This window comes from Squalius cephalus (genome assembly GCF_949319135.1).
Source record: "Squalius cephalus genome assembly, chromosome: 6".
Lineage (NCBI taxonomy): Eukaryota > Metazoa > Chordata > Actinopteri > Cypriniformes > Leuciscidae > Squalius > Squalius cephalus.
This window is the reverse complement of record NC_137127.1, coordinates 3,216,906-3,231,188: the sequence shown is the minus strand read 5'-3', so window position 1 is coordinate 3,231,188 and position 14,283 is coordinate 3,216,906. Positions and strand designations below refer to the sequence as shown.

At 36.3% G+C, this 14,283-nt stretch overlaps 1 protein-coding gene across 1 annotated transcript in view; it reads left to right on the top strand.

Moving 5' to 3' along the window:
- The window catches only part of LOC307160070 (uncharacterized protein), a 719,517-nt gene that overhangs the window by 648,487 nt on the left and 56,747 nt on the right, over positions 1 to 14,283 (top strand). The window contains exons 72-82 of the mRNA XM_079873884.1: positions 758 to 836; positions 1,460 to 1,655; positions 1,747 to 3,574; positions 3,794 to 3,964; positions 8,959 to 9,129; positions 9,319 to 9,492; positions 10,383 to 10,553; positions 10,669 to 10,842; positions 11,185 to 11,355; positions 12,216 to 12,389; positions 12,539 to 12,697. Of these exons, the coding sequence (XP_079730010.1) occupies positions 758 to 836; positions 1,460 to 1,655; positions 1,747 to 3,574; positions 3,794 to 3,964; positions 8,959 to 9,129; positions 9,319 to 9,492; positions 10,383 to 10,553; positions 10,669 to 10,842; positions 11,185 to 11,355; positions 12,216 to 12,389; positions 12,539 to 12,697 (3,468 nt within the window). The remainder of the gene's footprint in view (positions 1 to 757; positions 837 to 1,459; positions 1,656 to 1,746; positions 3,575 to 3,793; positions 3,965 to 8,958; positions 9,130 to 9,318; positions 9,493 to 10,382; positions 10,554 to 10,668; positions 10,843 to 11,184; positions 11,356 to 12,215; positions 12,390 to 12,538; positions 12,698 to 14,283) is intronic.

Genomic DNA, 14,283 nt, shown 5'->3' with positions numbered 1-14,283 from the left:
ACATGTTTAGAACAACTTAAGGGTGAGTAAATGACAGGATTTTCATTTTTGGGTGAATTGTCCCTTTAAAAAGACAATGTTTATTTGCTTTGTCACGTGAGTTGTGTGATAATATTCTCTTTGGCTATTGGACTGTGACATTGATGTCTTCAGTCAGTTTTTACAGATATGAATCACTAAGGATGCTTGCATATACCTTCATGTAATAAAAAAAATACCCCATAAGAAATAAAAACAGAAATCACTGGTAAAACTGATCTTGAGAATGATCTTATAGTGTATACATTTGAAGCTCCTTATCAACATACTGTAGATGTGTTGTAATGAATCCAGGCAAGTTTGAAGATAGAACCCACGTGCAGCTTTGATTATGATAAAAAAAACATGACATGAATCAAGATCATGACATGACGCTTACCGACAGCAGTTACAGTGGAACAAAACTAGACCAAGACACACGGCAAACATGAGGGCTTAAATACACACAAGACTAATGACTAGACAAGGGATACCTGTGAACAATGAAATGATGAACCAATGACAACATGACACAACAGACAAGGGAACACATGGCCGGATCACATGACTTGAACAGGGAATCACATGACAGACATGAAACAAGAACATGAAACATAACCAAATGTTGACATTTGTTTGCAAAAAAATGCTGTTTCCAGTTCTAGTTTTGTCTAATATTGCACATGCTGTATTTTATTAGATATACTATAAACAATGACCACATTTATTTTGCTAACAGGATTCAGTATGAGAAAAAAACAGACTTTCAGAGTTGCCGCTTCAAGAAGTTCAGAGAAAATCTCAACTGGGTCTTTCAGGTATGGAAAAATATTGTTTTGTATTTATTGTTCACAATTATATTATAATAAACAAATGGGGTTTTCAACAAATGTAAAATAGTGTATTTTTATTTAAAAAAAGACAACTAATTAATGTATTTAGCATTTCCCCTAGCATTTTAGTTGTGTACACATCCACATGTCAACAATGCTAGACTCATATATTTTCATGTTGGTAGACAAACAGCTTCATTAAACTTGCAATTATATGTAAACAATATTTAGCAACTTTACAATTCTGTATGATTTGTAATTTATGTATGATTTGGGGCACAGTCATATTGACATTCTGTAATGGTAATATTTGCCTACCTTAATTCTGGTATGTGTGTTACATTTACTGCCTTTGTCTAAGAAGTTAACAGCATAATCCAGCAGAAGCAATGCACCTGTAAAAACTGCATATAGGCAAACACTTGTTTCTCATTTAACTAGGTACTTTCAATAATTTTACCTAAAATTATTGCATAAATAGTTTGCTCAAGCTAACTGGTGTTCTGCAGTTTTTTTTATTTGTAATTTGTTTAACCATATGTTTCATATATGGATGTGAATTTGGTTACATTTTGTTGTTGTACCCATCTTTGTTTTTATGCTTTTAGGACCTTGAGCACAAAATAATTGTATTCCTAAAGAATGAGCTGGAAAAGTTTAAGAAATTACTAATAAAGGAGAACACCCAATACTTTGTGCAAGACTATATAGATGACATGTGTAGCATCAAAGAAGCAGCTCTTGATATCACACTGCACTTCCTAAAAAGTATGAAGCAAGATGAACTTGCAGATACTCTAAAAGGTAAGAGGCTCATGACCATCTGTCATGTTGTCACTTAAAGTCAGGAGAGAAAAGTAGGATCAAGTATTTTTATTTCTGTTTGTGTGTTTAGATGAGCTTGTCTTTATTCATCAACAACAACAACTTAAATCGAACCTGAAGAAGAAGTATCGATGTGTGTTTGAAGGAATTGCAAAGCAAGGTGACTCCATAGATCTGAATGACATCTACACAGATCTCTATATCACTCAGGGTGGCAGTGAACAGGTCAATACTGAACATGAGGTGAGACAGATTGAGATTTCCAGGCGTGCTGAATCACAAGAGATACAGATTGAATGCACAAATTTGTTTGAATCACCTGAACAACGCAAGCAGATCAGAAATGTACTGACAAAAGGAGTTGCTGGCATCGGTAAATCCATCTCGGTGCAAAAGTTTATTCTGGATTGGGCCGAACGAAAAGAAAATCAAGATATCAGCTTCATATTTCCTCTTCCATTCAGAGAGATGAACTTAAAGGAGAAAGAAAAACAAAGCTTGATGAACCTTGTTAGTCAGTTTTTCCCAGAGATAAAAAGACTGAACCTTACAAGAGAGGATAAATTCAAAGTCCTGTTCATTCTTGATGGATTGGATGAATGTCGCCTTCCTTTAAACTTTAAGGACAATGAGACGTGGCGTGATGTATCGTCACCAGCCTCTCTGGATGTTCTCCTAACGAACCTCATCAAGGGAAATCTTCTTCCTTCTGCTCTTATCTGGATCACCACCAGACCAGCGGCTGCCGCTAAGATTCCTCCTGACTGTGTCGACCGCGTGACAGAGGTCAGAGGGTTCAATGATGCACTAAAGGAAGAGTACTTCAGAAAAAGTTTCACTGATGAGAAAATGGCCAACAGAATCATTGATCACGTTAAACAATCAAAGAGTCTCTTCATCATGTGTCACATCCCAGTCTTCTGCTGGATTGCAGCCACTGTTCTCCAAAACATTTTGGAGGAGAAAATAAATAATACAAAAAATCAGGCTGAGGATGCCTCTATAACACTGCAGGAATCAAATACTGAAGACCTTCCTAAGACTCTGACACAAATGTACACACACTTTCTCCGCTTTCAGATCCAGCAGAGCAGACAAAAGTATGATGGAGAATACAGACCAGATGTTTCCTGGGATAAAGATGCCATCCTTTCACTGGGGAAACTGGCATTTCATCAGCTGGAAAAAAACAACCTGATCTTCTATGAGACAGACCTGAAGGACTGTGGTATTGATGCCTCTAAAGCATCAGTGTTTTCAGGCATGTGTACACAGATCTTTAAGGAGGAAACGGGAATCATTATTGGTACCATGTACTGCTTTGTTCATTTGAGCATTCAAGAGTTTATTGCAGCCCTTTATGCACATCTTTTTCTAGACAGCAGCAAGAAAAGTGTGTTTGTTCAAGAGTCTACAGAGCAGGAAAACAAAAATGAAGCCGTGATTGATTTGCTGAAAACTGCAGTGGACAAGGCACTCACAAGTGACAATGGACATCTGGATCTTTTCCTTCGATTCCTTCTTGGTCTATCACTTCAGTCTAATTATCCACTCTTACGAGGTCTGTTGACACAGCAAGACAGCAATGACCAGAGCAACAAGGACATAGTTCAGTACATCAAGCAAAAGTTAGGAGAAAATTTATCTCCAGAAAGGTCCATCAATCTGTTCTACTGTCTGAATGAACTGAATGACCAAACTCTGGTTAAAGACATTCAAACACAACTTAGAGAAGGAAGTCTCTCATCTCACCTTTCACCTGCCCAGTGGTCTGCTCTGGCCTTTGTGTTGTTGACATCAGAGGAGGAGCTGGGGGACTTTGAGCTTCAGAAATTTAAGAAATCAGACGAATGTCTAATTAGACTATCAGCGGTCATCAAAGCCTCCAAAAGAGCTCTGTAAGTCTTTTACTTTTTGTTTTTATCTGCATTAATTCTTAATTGTATACCATCTATGAATGTATACCATCTATATATTTAATTTATATCTGTAGTTTTTTTTAATTTATATTTTTCCTCTAATGAATACAGTGGAAATAAAGTCTAATTTGACTATTTTATTATAATTTTAGTATATAAGTATTATGTAGAAAACTCTGTAATCTAATTCTTTTGTAGGCTAAATGACTGTAACTTGACATACAAAAGCTGTTCGGCTCTGGCTGCAGTTCTTGGATCAGATTCCAGTCTGAAAGAGTTGCACATGAACAATAATAATCTGCAGGATACAGGAGTGAAGCTGCTCTGCGCTAGTCTGGAGAGTGTAAAGTGTAAATTGGAGACACTTTGGTAAGTTATTTGATGTAACAATTAGAACAAAGGGAAATATTGTTAATTAATTGTGGTAAATTTTAAATACTATTAAGAATGAACTGATATATAGCGAAGGTAATATCTGAGTTGACTAATCTGTTCATCCAATGAACATTCAGTATAATCAAGGTCAAGGTGTCTTTTTTAGTACCCTAGGGTAAATTTGTTGTGCAGACAGGAGATTGAGCAATCCATGTAAAAAAAATAAATCCATAAAATTTTAAAACATGAAACACTACGCTGATAACGACGAAGTTTGTTGTTGTGCTTTTGGGAAACGCAATTGATGTCTGAATTCCTGACATCATACATTGCTATATACCTACTATAGTTTTCATACCAGACTAAGCTGATGCAAGATTTTTTTCAGTCAGTTTACTCTCTACTTCACATTAATACCTGTTTAGCTTTTAAAATTTTAATTTTAACTTTCCTTTTTGCTGCTTCTCTTTGGGCCTCATTTATCAGTCTTAATGTAGAAACGAGCGTAGATCCGAGCACAGAAATCATTTTGCAACAGGGTTCACGTGTGATTCATAATTCATGAGACATTTGTATGCTGCCAATCCCATCATATGACTGATCATACATTGATAAATGTGGCAGCTGAAAACAATCATCATTTAAATATCACGCCCCACTGGCCTTCACTGTTCCCTCTCTCTACAATTGCACTTATGGCAATTTTAGAAAGAGAGACAACACAAAAGGTTTCCTTTATGTTTAGTTTCTGGTCGTTAGTAAACTGCTACTGTAGTTGTACGATTAACAAAGTTAGCTATTGCGCGTAAAAAGTTAGCGTTACATGAGAAATCACTTAGTTCCCCAATTTCTGATTAGGTGGGCATGAATGAGAAATCTTTAGACATGTAATCAAACCATAATCCATACCAACAAAAGACAATAGTTTATTCAACCTTAACTGATATGAAGTGTGCACTGCAAACGCAAGCATTTTTCATGATCGTTTCTGTCCAGTCCGCTCGTTTTATTGTGTTGTTTAACCACAGCTGAATTAGCTTGATAGCATTCTGCACGGTTAACATGGCTGAAGTTACACACTGTTTGATAGACTTAATAAGAATGAAGATGCATTTATGATTTATACAGACAATGAGCATTTTGGGGTTAAAAAATAAAATAACGGCATGGCTTTGGTCTCTGTGAATACAGTAAGAAACAACAGACAATGTGCTAACGAAACACATTCACAAAGGCAATTTACAAACATCACATGTGAAATTGGATCATGAACAGTTGGTTTCGATCCATCTCCATCACCTTCTGTGGAAATCCTGTGTTTTACTCACCCTTGTGTGCAAAGCAGTCTGGTGTAAAGTTACATGCACATAATGTAAAATTGACCTGTTTTCTTGGACACATTACGTTCATAAATAAAATTACACCACTGCGTACTTAGTGGCTCAGATGCCGGAGTTTATGGAAACTCCATGTTTATTATTACATAATGTTGACGTAGCTGACACATATCACAAGCTCACGGATTGTAGGTGGTGCTGTCCTGCAGAGTTTAGCTCCGACCCAACTCACCATCCTTCACATAGCTTTAGTAATCCTGAAGATATTGAGGTGTGTTTGATTAGGGTTGGAGCTAAACTATGCTGTTTATGATTTATGGGGATTATAAAACAAGGAGTGGGTGTATTTTTACCATTATAGGCTGGTTGTTTACACACACTGTGGAAACACCTGTGTTCAAACTAATAAAGTACATTTTGTATAATAGCGCCCCTTTAACCCTCTGGGGACCAAAAACGCGCCCGCGCGTTTTGCTCGTTTTTTTTTTTTAGCAATGAAAATAAACACTAAATGCTCTGTTAATTTTGATCTTTCATTTTCGTGTAATACATCAATCGATCCTGTTCAGTTTCTATTTTTTTTCTGTATACTCACAATAAAAATAAAGTGTTTTGCTTTTTGACAAATAAAGAAAAATTAACATGATGCGATTTCTGCCTTCTCTCTGTCAGTAAACTCCCATTTGAAACGCGTTCGAAAATGATCTATAACTCCGCGAAAATTCAGTCAAACAGGCAAACAGACCCACGGGCATAAAGCTTGAGATCGCATCTGTTAAATGAAGTAACTTATATAAAAAACAAATATTCTCAGCTTCTGTAATCTGTATAAAAAGAGAGCGATTCCAGTCGACCTCATTACGAGCTAATTCACAGTAATGTGACCACTCCCCGGAGAGCGCGTGCTATTCAAACGCAAATTCTGAGAACTATTGAAGATCTGTGAAACGCCCACATCAGCTGTAAACAAAGCGCGTCGCGATCGAGTGAGGCATAATATAGCCTACCTTATGGAGAAAAGATTCCTCAGAACAGTGCTGATATGAGGAACAATATATCCTGATATGAGGAGCAGATCCCGCTGAGGAGTGAGGTAGGCTGTTTTCTTTTCTCAAGTGTGGAATAACGTTATGGAATAACGTTAGTGTAGGCCTATGCAAACCGCAAAAAGATGAATCGCATTTCTATAATATGACTCGCCTTTCTGTGAGATGAATGAAGGGTACATATTTGTAAAGACTGTTTAGCCTAAATATAAATCGCGCGTCTGTGTGTGAAAGAATAAACTGTTTTGCTATAGCCTACTGAGATGAGTAAAAATCGACTGGAATATGTTGAAATAAAATGTATTTGTATAAGCAATGTATTAAACTGCAAATTAGCATTTATATGCCCTAATATTTCATAAAAACAACGTTACAGTCAGTCACTTGTTGACTAGATTTGGGTACAGTTTTTAGGCTACTGTAAAATATACTGCCATATAAAATAAGCTTTTGTTTAGCAATTTCTGCTCATGTCTAACGTTTTATATATATATATATATATATATATATATATATATATATATATATATATATATATATATATATATATATATATATATATATATATATATTTGTCAAAAATAAAGTCATAGACTAAGATGTTAGATGTTCCAATGTTGGCTATATTCAAACTAATGAATACATATGATAAAATGTAGGCCTATAATCTTTTTTCTTTTTCTTTTTTACAAAGAAAGAGTACATTTGAAATATTGTTGAAATTGTAATTATTGTTGTAATTGTAACATTTTTAATAAAATAGCAAAACATATTTACAAGAGAGATGTAAGCAAAATCTTAAATGGTCAATATAAGTCTTCTTCTAAATACATCCTTTGTCCTTGCATTGTGGCTCAGTCAGTGTCACACCTGAAAGAATGGCTCATTAGGCAGAGTCATTATGCAGAGTGGGTGGGACAAGGTGTAAACTGCTCCTCCCCCTCGCATATTGGCTTTCCAAGCAAAACCTGTTTTACACCATTTAAATCAATGTATTTTTTTTTTGTGAACGATAAAGCAAGACTATTTTCATATAATTTTGAAGCTAGAACTCAAAGGGACCACATCCATTAGTCAAAAGTCTTGTGGACACATATTTAATATGTGTTTTGTGGTCTTAATTCAGCAACTTTCATTTTTATTTTTTCCAATAACCACGCATAAACATTATTCTCTTAAAAATACAAACATCTACATACAAGTTGCTCGCATATTATGGTAGCCCTGTTTGTGCTATATAGAGTGAATTTACACCTTTGCCATTAACATGTTCATAAATAACTGAAAAAAGCACAAATGTCAAGGCATGTCAGAACATCTCAAGGGCCCCAAAAACACCTTGGTCCCCAGAGGGTTAAATTAAATGGTAGCCTATTCAAAACAAGAATGTTTCGGGGAAAAAATAGCTATACATTTATATTTAATTATAAATAAAAACAAAATGACCTATTATGCAAAAATTACTTTACTAATACTTTTATAAGGTGTTTGAACACATGCGTGTCCACAGTGTGTGTAAACAACCAGCCTATAATAGTTCAAATCCACCCAATCCTTTTTTTTAAATCCCCATAAATCATAAACATTCTCTCAAAACAAGCGATTCCAGATTTCTTCCTACAATGATGTCAATGAAATCTGGATTCGCTTGTTTTGAGAAAATATTTTATGTTTGTTTTTGAGAGCCTCGCCCACTGGTGACAATCTCCTATTAGCATAGACACAGTCCTGAGTAAGAAGCACAGAGTCTGCCATTGTTATATTGTTGTAAGAGCAGCTAGTGCAGGGATAGACAACATTGGTCCTGGAGTGCAGCCGTTCTGCATAGTTTAGCTTCAACCCTAATCAAACACACCTGAATGTCTTCAGGATTACTAAAGCTACTTGAAGGGAAGGTGAGTTGGGTCGGAGCAAAACTCTGCAGGACAGCAGCACTCAGGACTGACCAACATCACTTTGTAACGTTAATTCAATGCAATTACTTCAGTAAAAACTTCAGGTTTCCAATTGGTACTAATAAAGACACCTTCACCGTTGGACCCAGAAAAAGGAACTTTTAACAGTCACTCTAAATTGTCTCAAATAAGGTTTGAATACTTCTCACTGATTAGACAACTCATTTTAATTCAAATGGCTCTCAGGATTCTCCTCCTGATTCTCATTAGGCTCTTTTCTTCAGAGCTAACATCCGAGGATATCTAGGGCATATTCTCGGGCTTGTGCGTAGCGGCTCTAGGAAGCAACATACTCTGCAAAATGACTCTCTAGAACAAGAGGAGTAACGTTAGCTTGACCTGAACATGTCAGTGTCAGCAAGCATGTCGTTCATCTCTGTGAGCGCTCTCTCAAGAGTGAACCTGATGATGAACCTGATTAGACAACTCATTTTTATACAAATGGCTCATTCAGGTCAAACTTACACAGCAATTATATGAGATACATTTTGTTATACACTTTTAAACAGCAGTATTAATAATAGCTGGAAGGTAAAATTCATAATGATCAAATAATCTTTTCAGGTTGTAGTCTTCTGATCTTTTCTCTACTTCCTACAGTTAATGGTACAGTTGTGTGTCTTCATCATGTTTTGTAATATTTTATTTAGGATCAGTAAGTGTGATCTAACAGAGGAAAGCTGTTCAGCTCTGGCTTCAGTTCTCAGTTCAGACTCCAGCATTCTGAAGGATCTTGACCTGAGCAATAATAATCTGCAGGATTCAGGAGTGAAGCTGCTCTCTGTTGGACTGAAAAATAACTGTAAACTGGAGAAACTCAGGTCAGATGATTTCTAACATATTAAAGGTCTCTTTTGTTTGCATCTATATCTTATTTTTTCTATTCTCTAATTTGTACAAGAAAGAAACTATAATTCACGAACCATTTCCTTTAGGGCTTAAAATTGTTCTGGTAATTTTAAGAATAACTAGTTAATAAGCTGAATCTTATATTTTCATTTCTGTTGTAGACTTTCAGACTGCAGTATCACAGAAGGAGGTTATAAAGCTCTGGCTTCAGCTCTGAGATCAAACCCTTCACACCTGATAGAGCTGGATCTCAGGGGAAATGATCCTGGACAATCAGGAGTGAAGGAGCTCGATGATTTACTACAGGATCAGAAGTGTCAACTCAAGACACTGAAGTGAGGGGTTTTTTTCTTTCTTCAATTAATGTGCAGTAGTTTTAATGCTGAGGGGATGTTTGCCAATCATGACTGTGACAAGCACAAATACATTTACTACTGGTACGCACCAGGCTGTCAGTAACACTACCTCCTACGGCCACTGCCCAAGTTTCATGCTTTAATAAGGGAGCACCTTTGTGATTTCACACGAAGGACTTAGAGAGGGGTTCCTTAATGGCCCAGACCCAAATGGCTCTAGCCTGCTACTTTTCAGGGGGACCAACGTCAACCCCCATACCAGGGAGGCTATCATGCTCTATCAGCTGAAGCCAACAACCTGCTTTCTTTGAAGAATGAACCTGACCACAGTCTCTAACCAGAGACAGATAGCACCTCCGCAGGGCTATGGGGAGTGGAGGCCTCAGCAGGATGACTCTCGAAGAAGAGGAGGCCTGCCACACTCACACCAATGTGGTCTCTAGTGTTTTCTCTTACAACGTGGGAAACAGCTCCTCACCCAGACAGCAGAGGACATGAGTGTCACCAGATGTCTGAAATCTTTTACACGGGTCGGCACACTTACTGATGTGCTTGTAGGAAGCCATGATATTCTCTTCACAGTACCAGCATCACAGTCCCTGAAAAGGGAAACGAAAAGAGGATGACACGTTCTCTAGGCGCCCTTTTATACTTCCTGGTCACACTAGTAGTGACATCATGGCTGTCGCCGGCCAATATGATTGCCATGATAACACAGTACTTCAGTCATCAGTCACACTGAGGCGTTCTCCAAAGCGTCACAGGACGCAGTACAAGTTCCCTTTCGAAAGGGAACTAAAGGCTCTTTGAAAAACTTTGAAAAATTCATTATATGGCACGTAATGTCAATGTACTTCCTCTATCTCCAGGTTTTTGAGTCCTCCTGCAGATGAAGCCTGTCAGTATGTGAAAGGAATTGTGGGTGATGACCCGTTACTCCTGAGAGAACTGAATCTGAGTAAACGTGAACTAGGAGACACAGGAGTGGATCAGATCGCTGCTCTACTGCAGGATAAACACTGTAAACTCAACACACTGACGTGAGTATTTTACTTGGTCTAATACTTAACATGTAAAATATCTATAAAAATAACATTTTTCATAAAGAAAGTTTTAAGATTAACTGAAGAGTGTTTCCTTTTTCTTTCTCTTCAGGCTGAATAATAACAGCATTACAGCAGAAGGTTGTGCTGCTCTGACTTCAGTGTTTAATTCAAACTCTTCAAACCTGATAGAGCTGGATCTGAGTGAGAATAAACTAGGAAACTCAGGAATTGAGAAGATCTGTCCTCTGTTGGAAAATACACAATGCAGATTGACGAAACTGAAGTGTGTATTTTTATTTATCCACATTTCAATATGCTAATATATATTAAAGTCTTGAAAATTATGACGATTATTAAGGCTAAAATATTAGTTGCAGTATTATTAAATATTGTACTAAGCACTGTAAGTATGAATTAATATGTAAATCTGTATTAACGAGAAATTCAGTTTAATAAGTTTATTTTAAGTTATTATTGGTTCCATTTCATGATTTTAATATGAAAATTAGAAATTTAGTTTGCTTGTTTTTTATCGTGAAGAACATGCACGATTTTTGTTCTGTTCTTATAAATTGTAGAATAACTGAATAATCGTCTGAATGTTACATTTTCCTTTCTGTTCTAGACTCTCAGACTGCAGTATCACAGAAGAAGGTTATAAAGCTCTGGCTTCAGCTCTGAGATCAAACCCTTCACACCTGATAGAGCTGGATCTCACAGGAAATGATCCTGGACAATTAGGAGTGAAGGAGCTCGATGATTTACTACAGGATGAACAATGTAAATTAAAGACCAGGTGATTAATGTCTTAAAATATTTCAAATAAGCCACAAATGTGATATCTGCTATATGAAACTAAGGGGATTGGGAATTGGAGAGGAATTGCAATTAAAGGTAGAGGAATTTACAGCATATCTATTACTGAAATTCAACAGTCACACAACTATATTTTGTGACACGAACCTTGTGATAAAACATAATTACATAATTTTGAATTTCTGATTAGACTTCTCCAAAACTAATTTTAAAATCAGTTAACACCATTTCTGTAATCGTATAACAATCTTCTAATTCTCAAATTTAAAATTTTAGATAAATTATAGCATTCTGGGAAATAAGCTTCCAGAAAGCTCCATGAAAATTTTATAAAATAATGTCATTATGTTTTAAATAATGTTGTGTATATGACTTAAAAATTCTTAATTTGATTCTTGATACAATTCAATTAATCATTTTTACTAGCCCCCACCAAAACTAAAATAAATAAATAAAATACCCATAACTTGACATAAATTGACCCATAACTTTGTATAAGGTTGAAACCTACATTTTAGTTACCAGTGAAATTTCACAATTTCGATACCACAACTAAAAGTACTAGAAAAACAATGGAAAAGCACAGTCAAGTGAAAATTATCTGCTTGAACGGATTTGATACACAGCCTTCGGTATAGATATCTGTTTAAGGTGGAGACTGGTTCCTACATTCGCCACATTGTAGTTTTGATATATTTTAACATACAGTAAACATTTTTTATTGATTTCACATTGTTTTCGCATTGTGCATCATGTATTTGCTTAGCTTGAAAGAATGGAAGGTGCAAAAAAAACAACATTTTGACAGAATTATCTAAAATACTCTTCTGTGTTCTGTAGGTTTTTGAAAAGTGCTGCTGCACAGGAAGCGTGTGAGTGTCTCACTAAAGTTCTGGGTAGAAGTCCATTATTACTGACAGAACTGGATCTGAGTGAAGATAAACTAGGAGATCTGGATGGAGAAAAGCTCTCTGCTCTTTTGATGGACTCTCATAGCAAAGTGGAGAAAATCAAGTGAGTCATCATGATTTAAACATTATAACTTCTCTGTTAATTCATTATATGAGACTATCAGTTACATATGTGATCAAAATTGAAGACCTGCTGATCTGATGTGTGTTGAATATGTGCTGAATAATAAATAATGCTGTTTCTGTGTTTAGGCTGAATAATTGTGAAAGCTGTTCAGTTCTAGCTACTGTTCTCTCCTCCAAAACCATCCTGAAAGAGCTGAACCTGAACAACAGCCGTCTGCTGGACTCAGGAGTTAAAGAGATCTGTGAGGGACTGAAGAATCCTGTGTGTGAGCTGAAGATACTCAAGTGAGTACATTTCACCACATTTTAAGGATGTTTGATAACTTTTTTGTGCTGATCTAATACTAATATTTTCTTAGTGCTATGTGCACATTTTAACTAAATTAAAGATATTAAAATCAACCCAATGTTTACAGGTTTATTGTAATTAATTATACAAGTGGTCTGTCTGAATATTCAAATCTGATTAGCTGGAAGTTGTGCAATAAAACAGTTTAATTCACATGTTCAGGTCAGGTTCGTTCTATATTAATGCACTGTTTTCATTTAAGCACACAAACATACATCACTTGCACACAGAGGGCCCTATCATACACCGGCACAATGTGGCACCAGGCGCAATGCAAGTGTTTTTTGTTAGTTTCAGCCCGACGCAGTTATCATTTTCACGTCCTGGGCCGCGTTGTTTAAAAATCAAATGCATTTGCGCCCATTTGTGCACCCATATGGGCTGCTGGTCTGAAAACAAGGTGTGTTCAGGTGCGTTGGGCGCATTTGCAACAACTGAACGACCATCTGACTTCTCAAAGTCTCACTGCCATAGTGATGTGATTGATCTGCAGGCAAATTTTCCATAGCTCCTGACGTTACTGAAGTAGCTTTAAAAATTAATAAAAATGGAGGTAGCTACTGACATCACATCTTTTATGCATCGCCAGCGACTATGTGATGCAAGATTAAAGTTAACTTAACTTCGCATGCCAAATAAGAAAATATATGCCTGGTTTAAAAAACAGGGCTTATATTAAGCCAGGATTAGGCCTTAGTTCAATTAGGGCATTGTAGTTTTTATAAACATAAATTAGAAAAGACATTACTGGTGTACATATTGAGACAAAACAATGGCACTGACATATTTTAAGATATAAATTAAAACAGCTCAAACATGCATTTTAGTCTGAGACTAGGTTTAAGCCTCGTCTGAGAAAACAGGGTATAGTGTTCTTGGGTTTTTGTTTCCATTCTGAAATATTTTAATTAATAAGTAAGTGTTACGTGTTTAAAGTTGGAAAAGGGGATGATGACATAACATTTATGTGAGGCACAGTTGCTGTGTGTGAAGACAGGAAAAAACCACCAAGGAACGTTACAAACGTTTAAAACGTTTATTCATACGGAATGAAAGATTAGGTGCATGACAAGATCAAGAAAAAATAAATACAAAATAAAGGAAAAACAGGAGTGTCGCCAAATCAATGAAATAATCAAAACATAATTATAATATCTAATTTTAATCATACCTCTAAACTAACTGACAAAGAAAAATGTAGAACCAAAACCGAAATCTTCAGCGGGTGCGCCGCCTTAAATAAGCTACACTAACTAAAAAACGAAAGTACAATACTGGCGAACACTCCACGCCTAGTTAACAATAACAAAGCCTACCTCCCGTTGTTACTGGGCGTGCGCTTTCTCAAATCGCGTGCTAGGCATATGCTATCAAACTAACAACAAAGCTCAAGGGAGTGTTACTCAGGTCTCTAATGGTATTAAACTCGAAGACATTCCAAACAGTGGTTACGTTTAAAACAAGGCATCTCTGTGAGGGCAAGTCAAGTGAGATCTGGCGGAGATCTGCCTCTCTTCTTGTG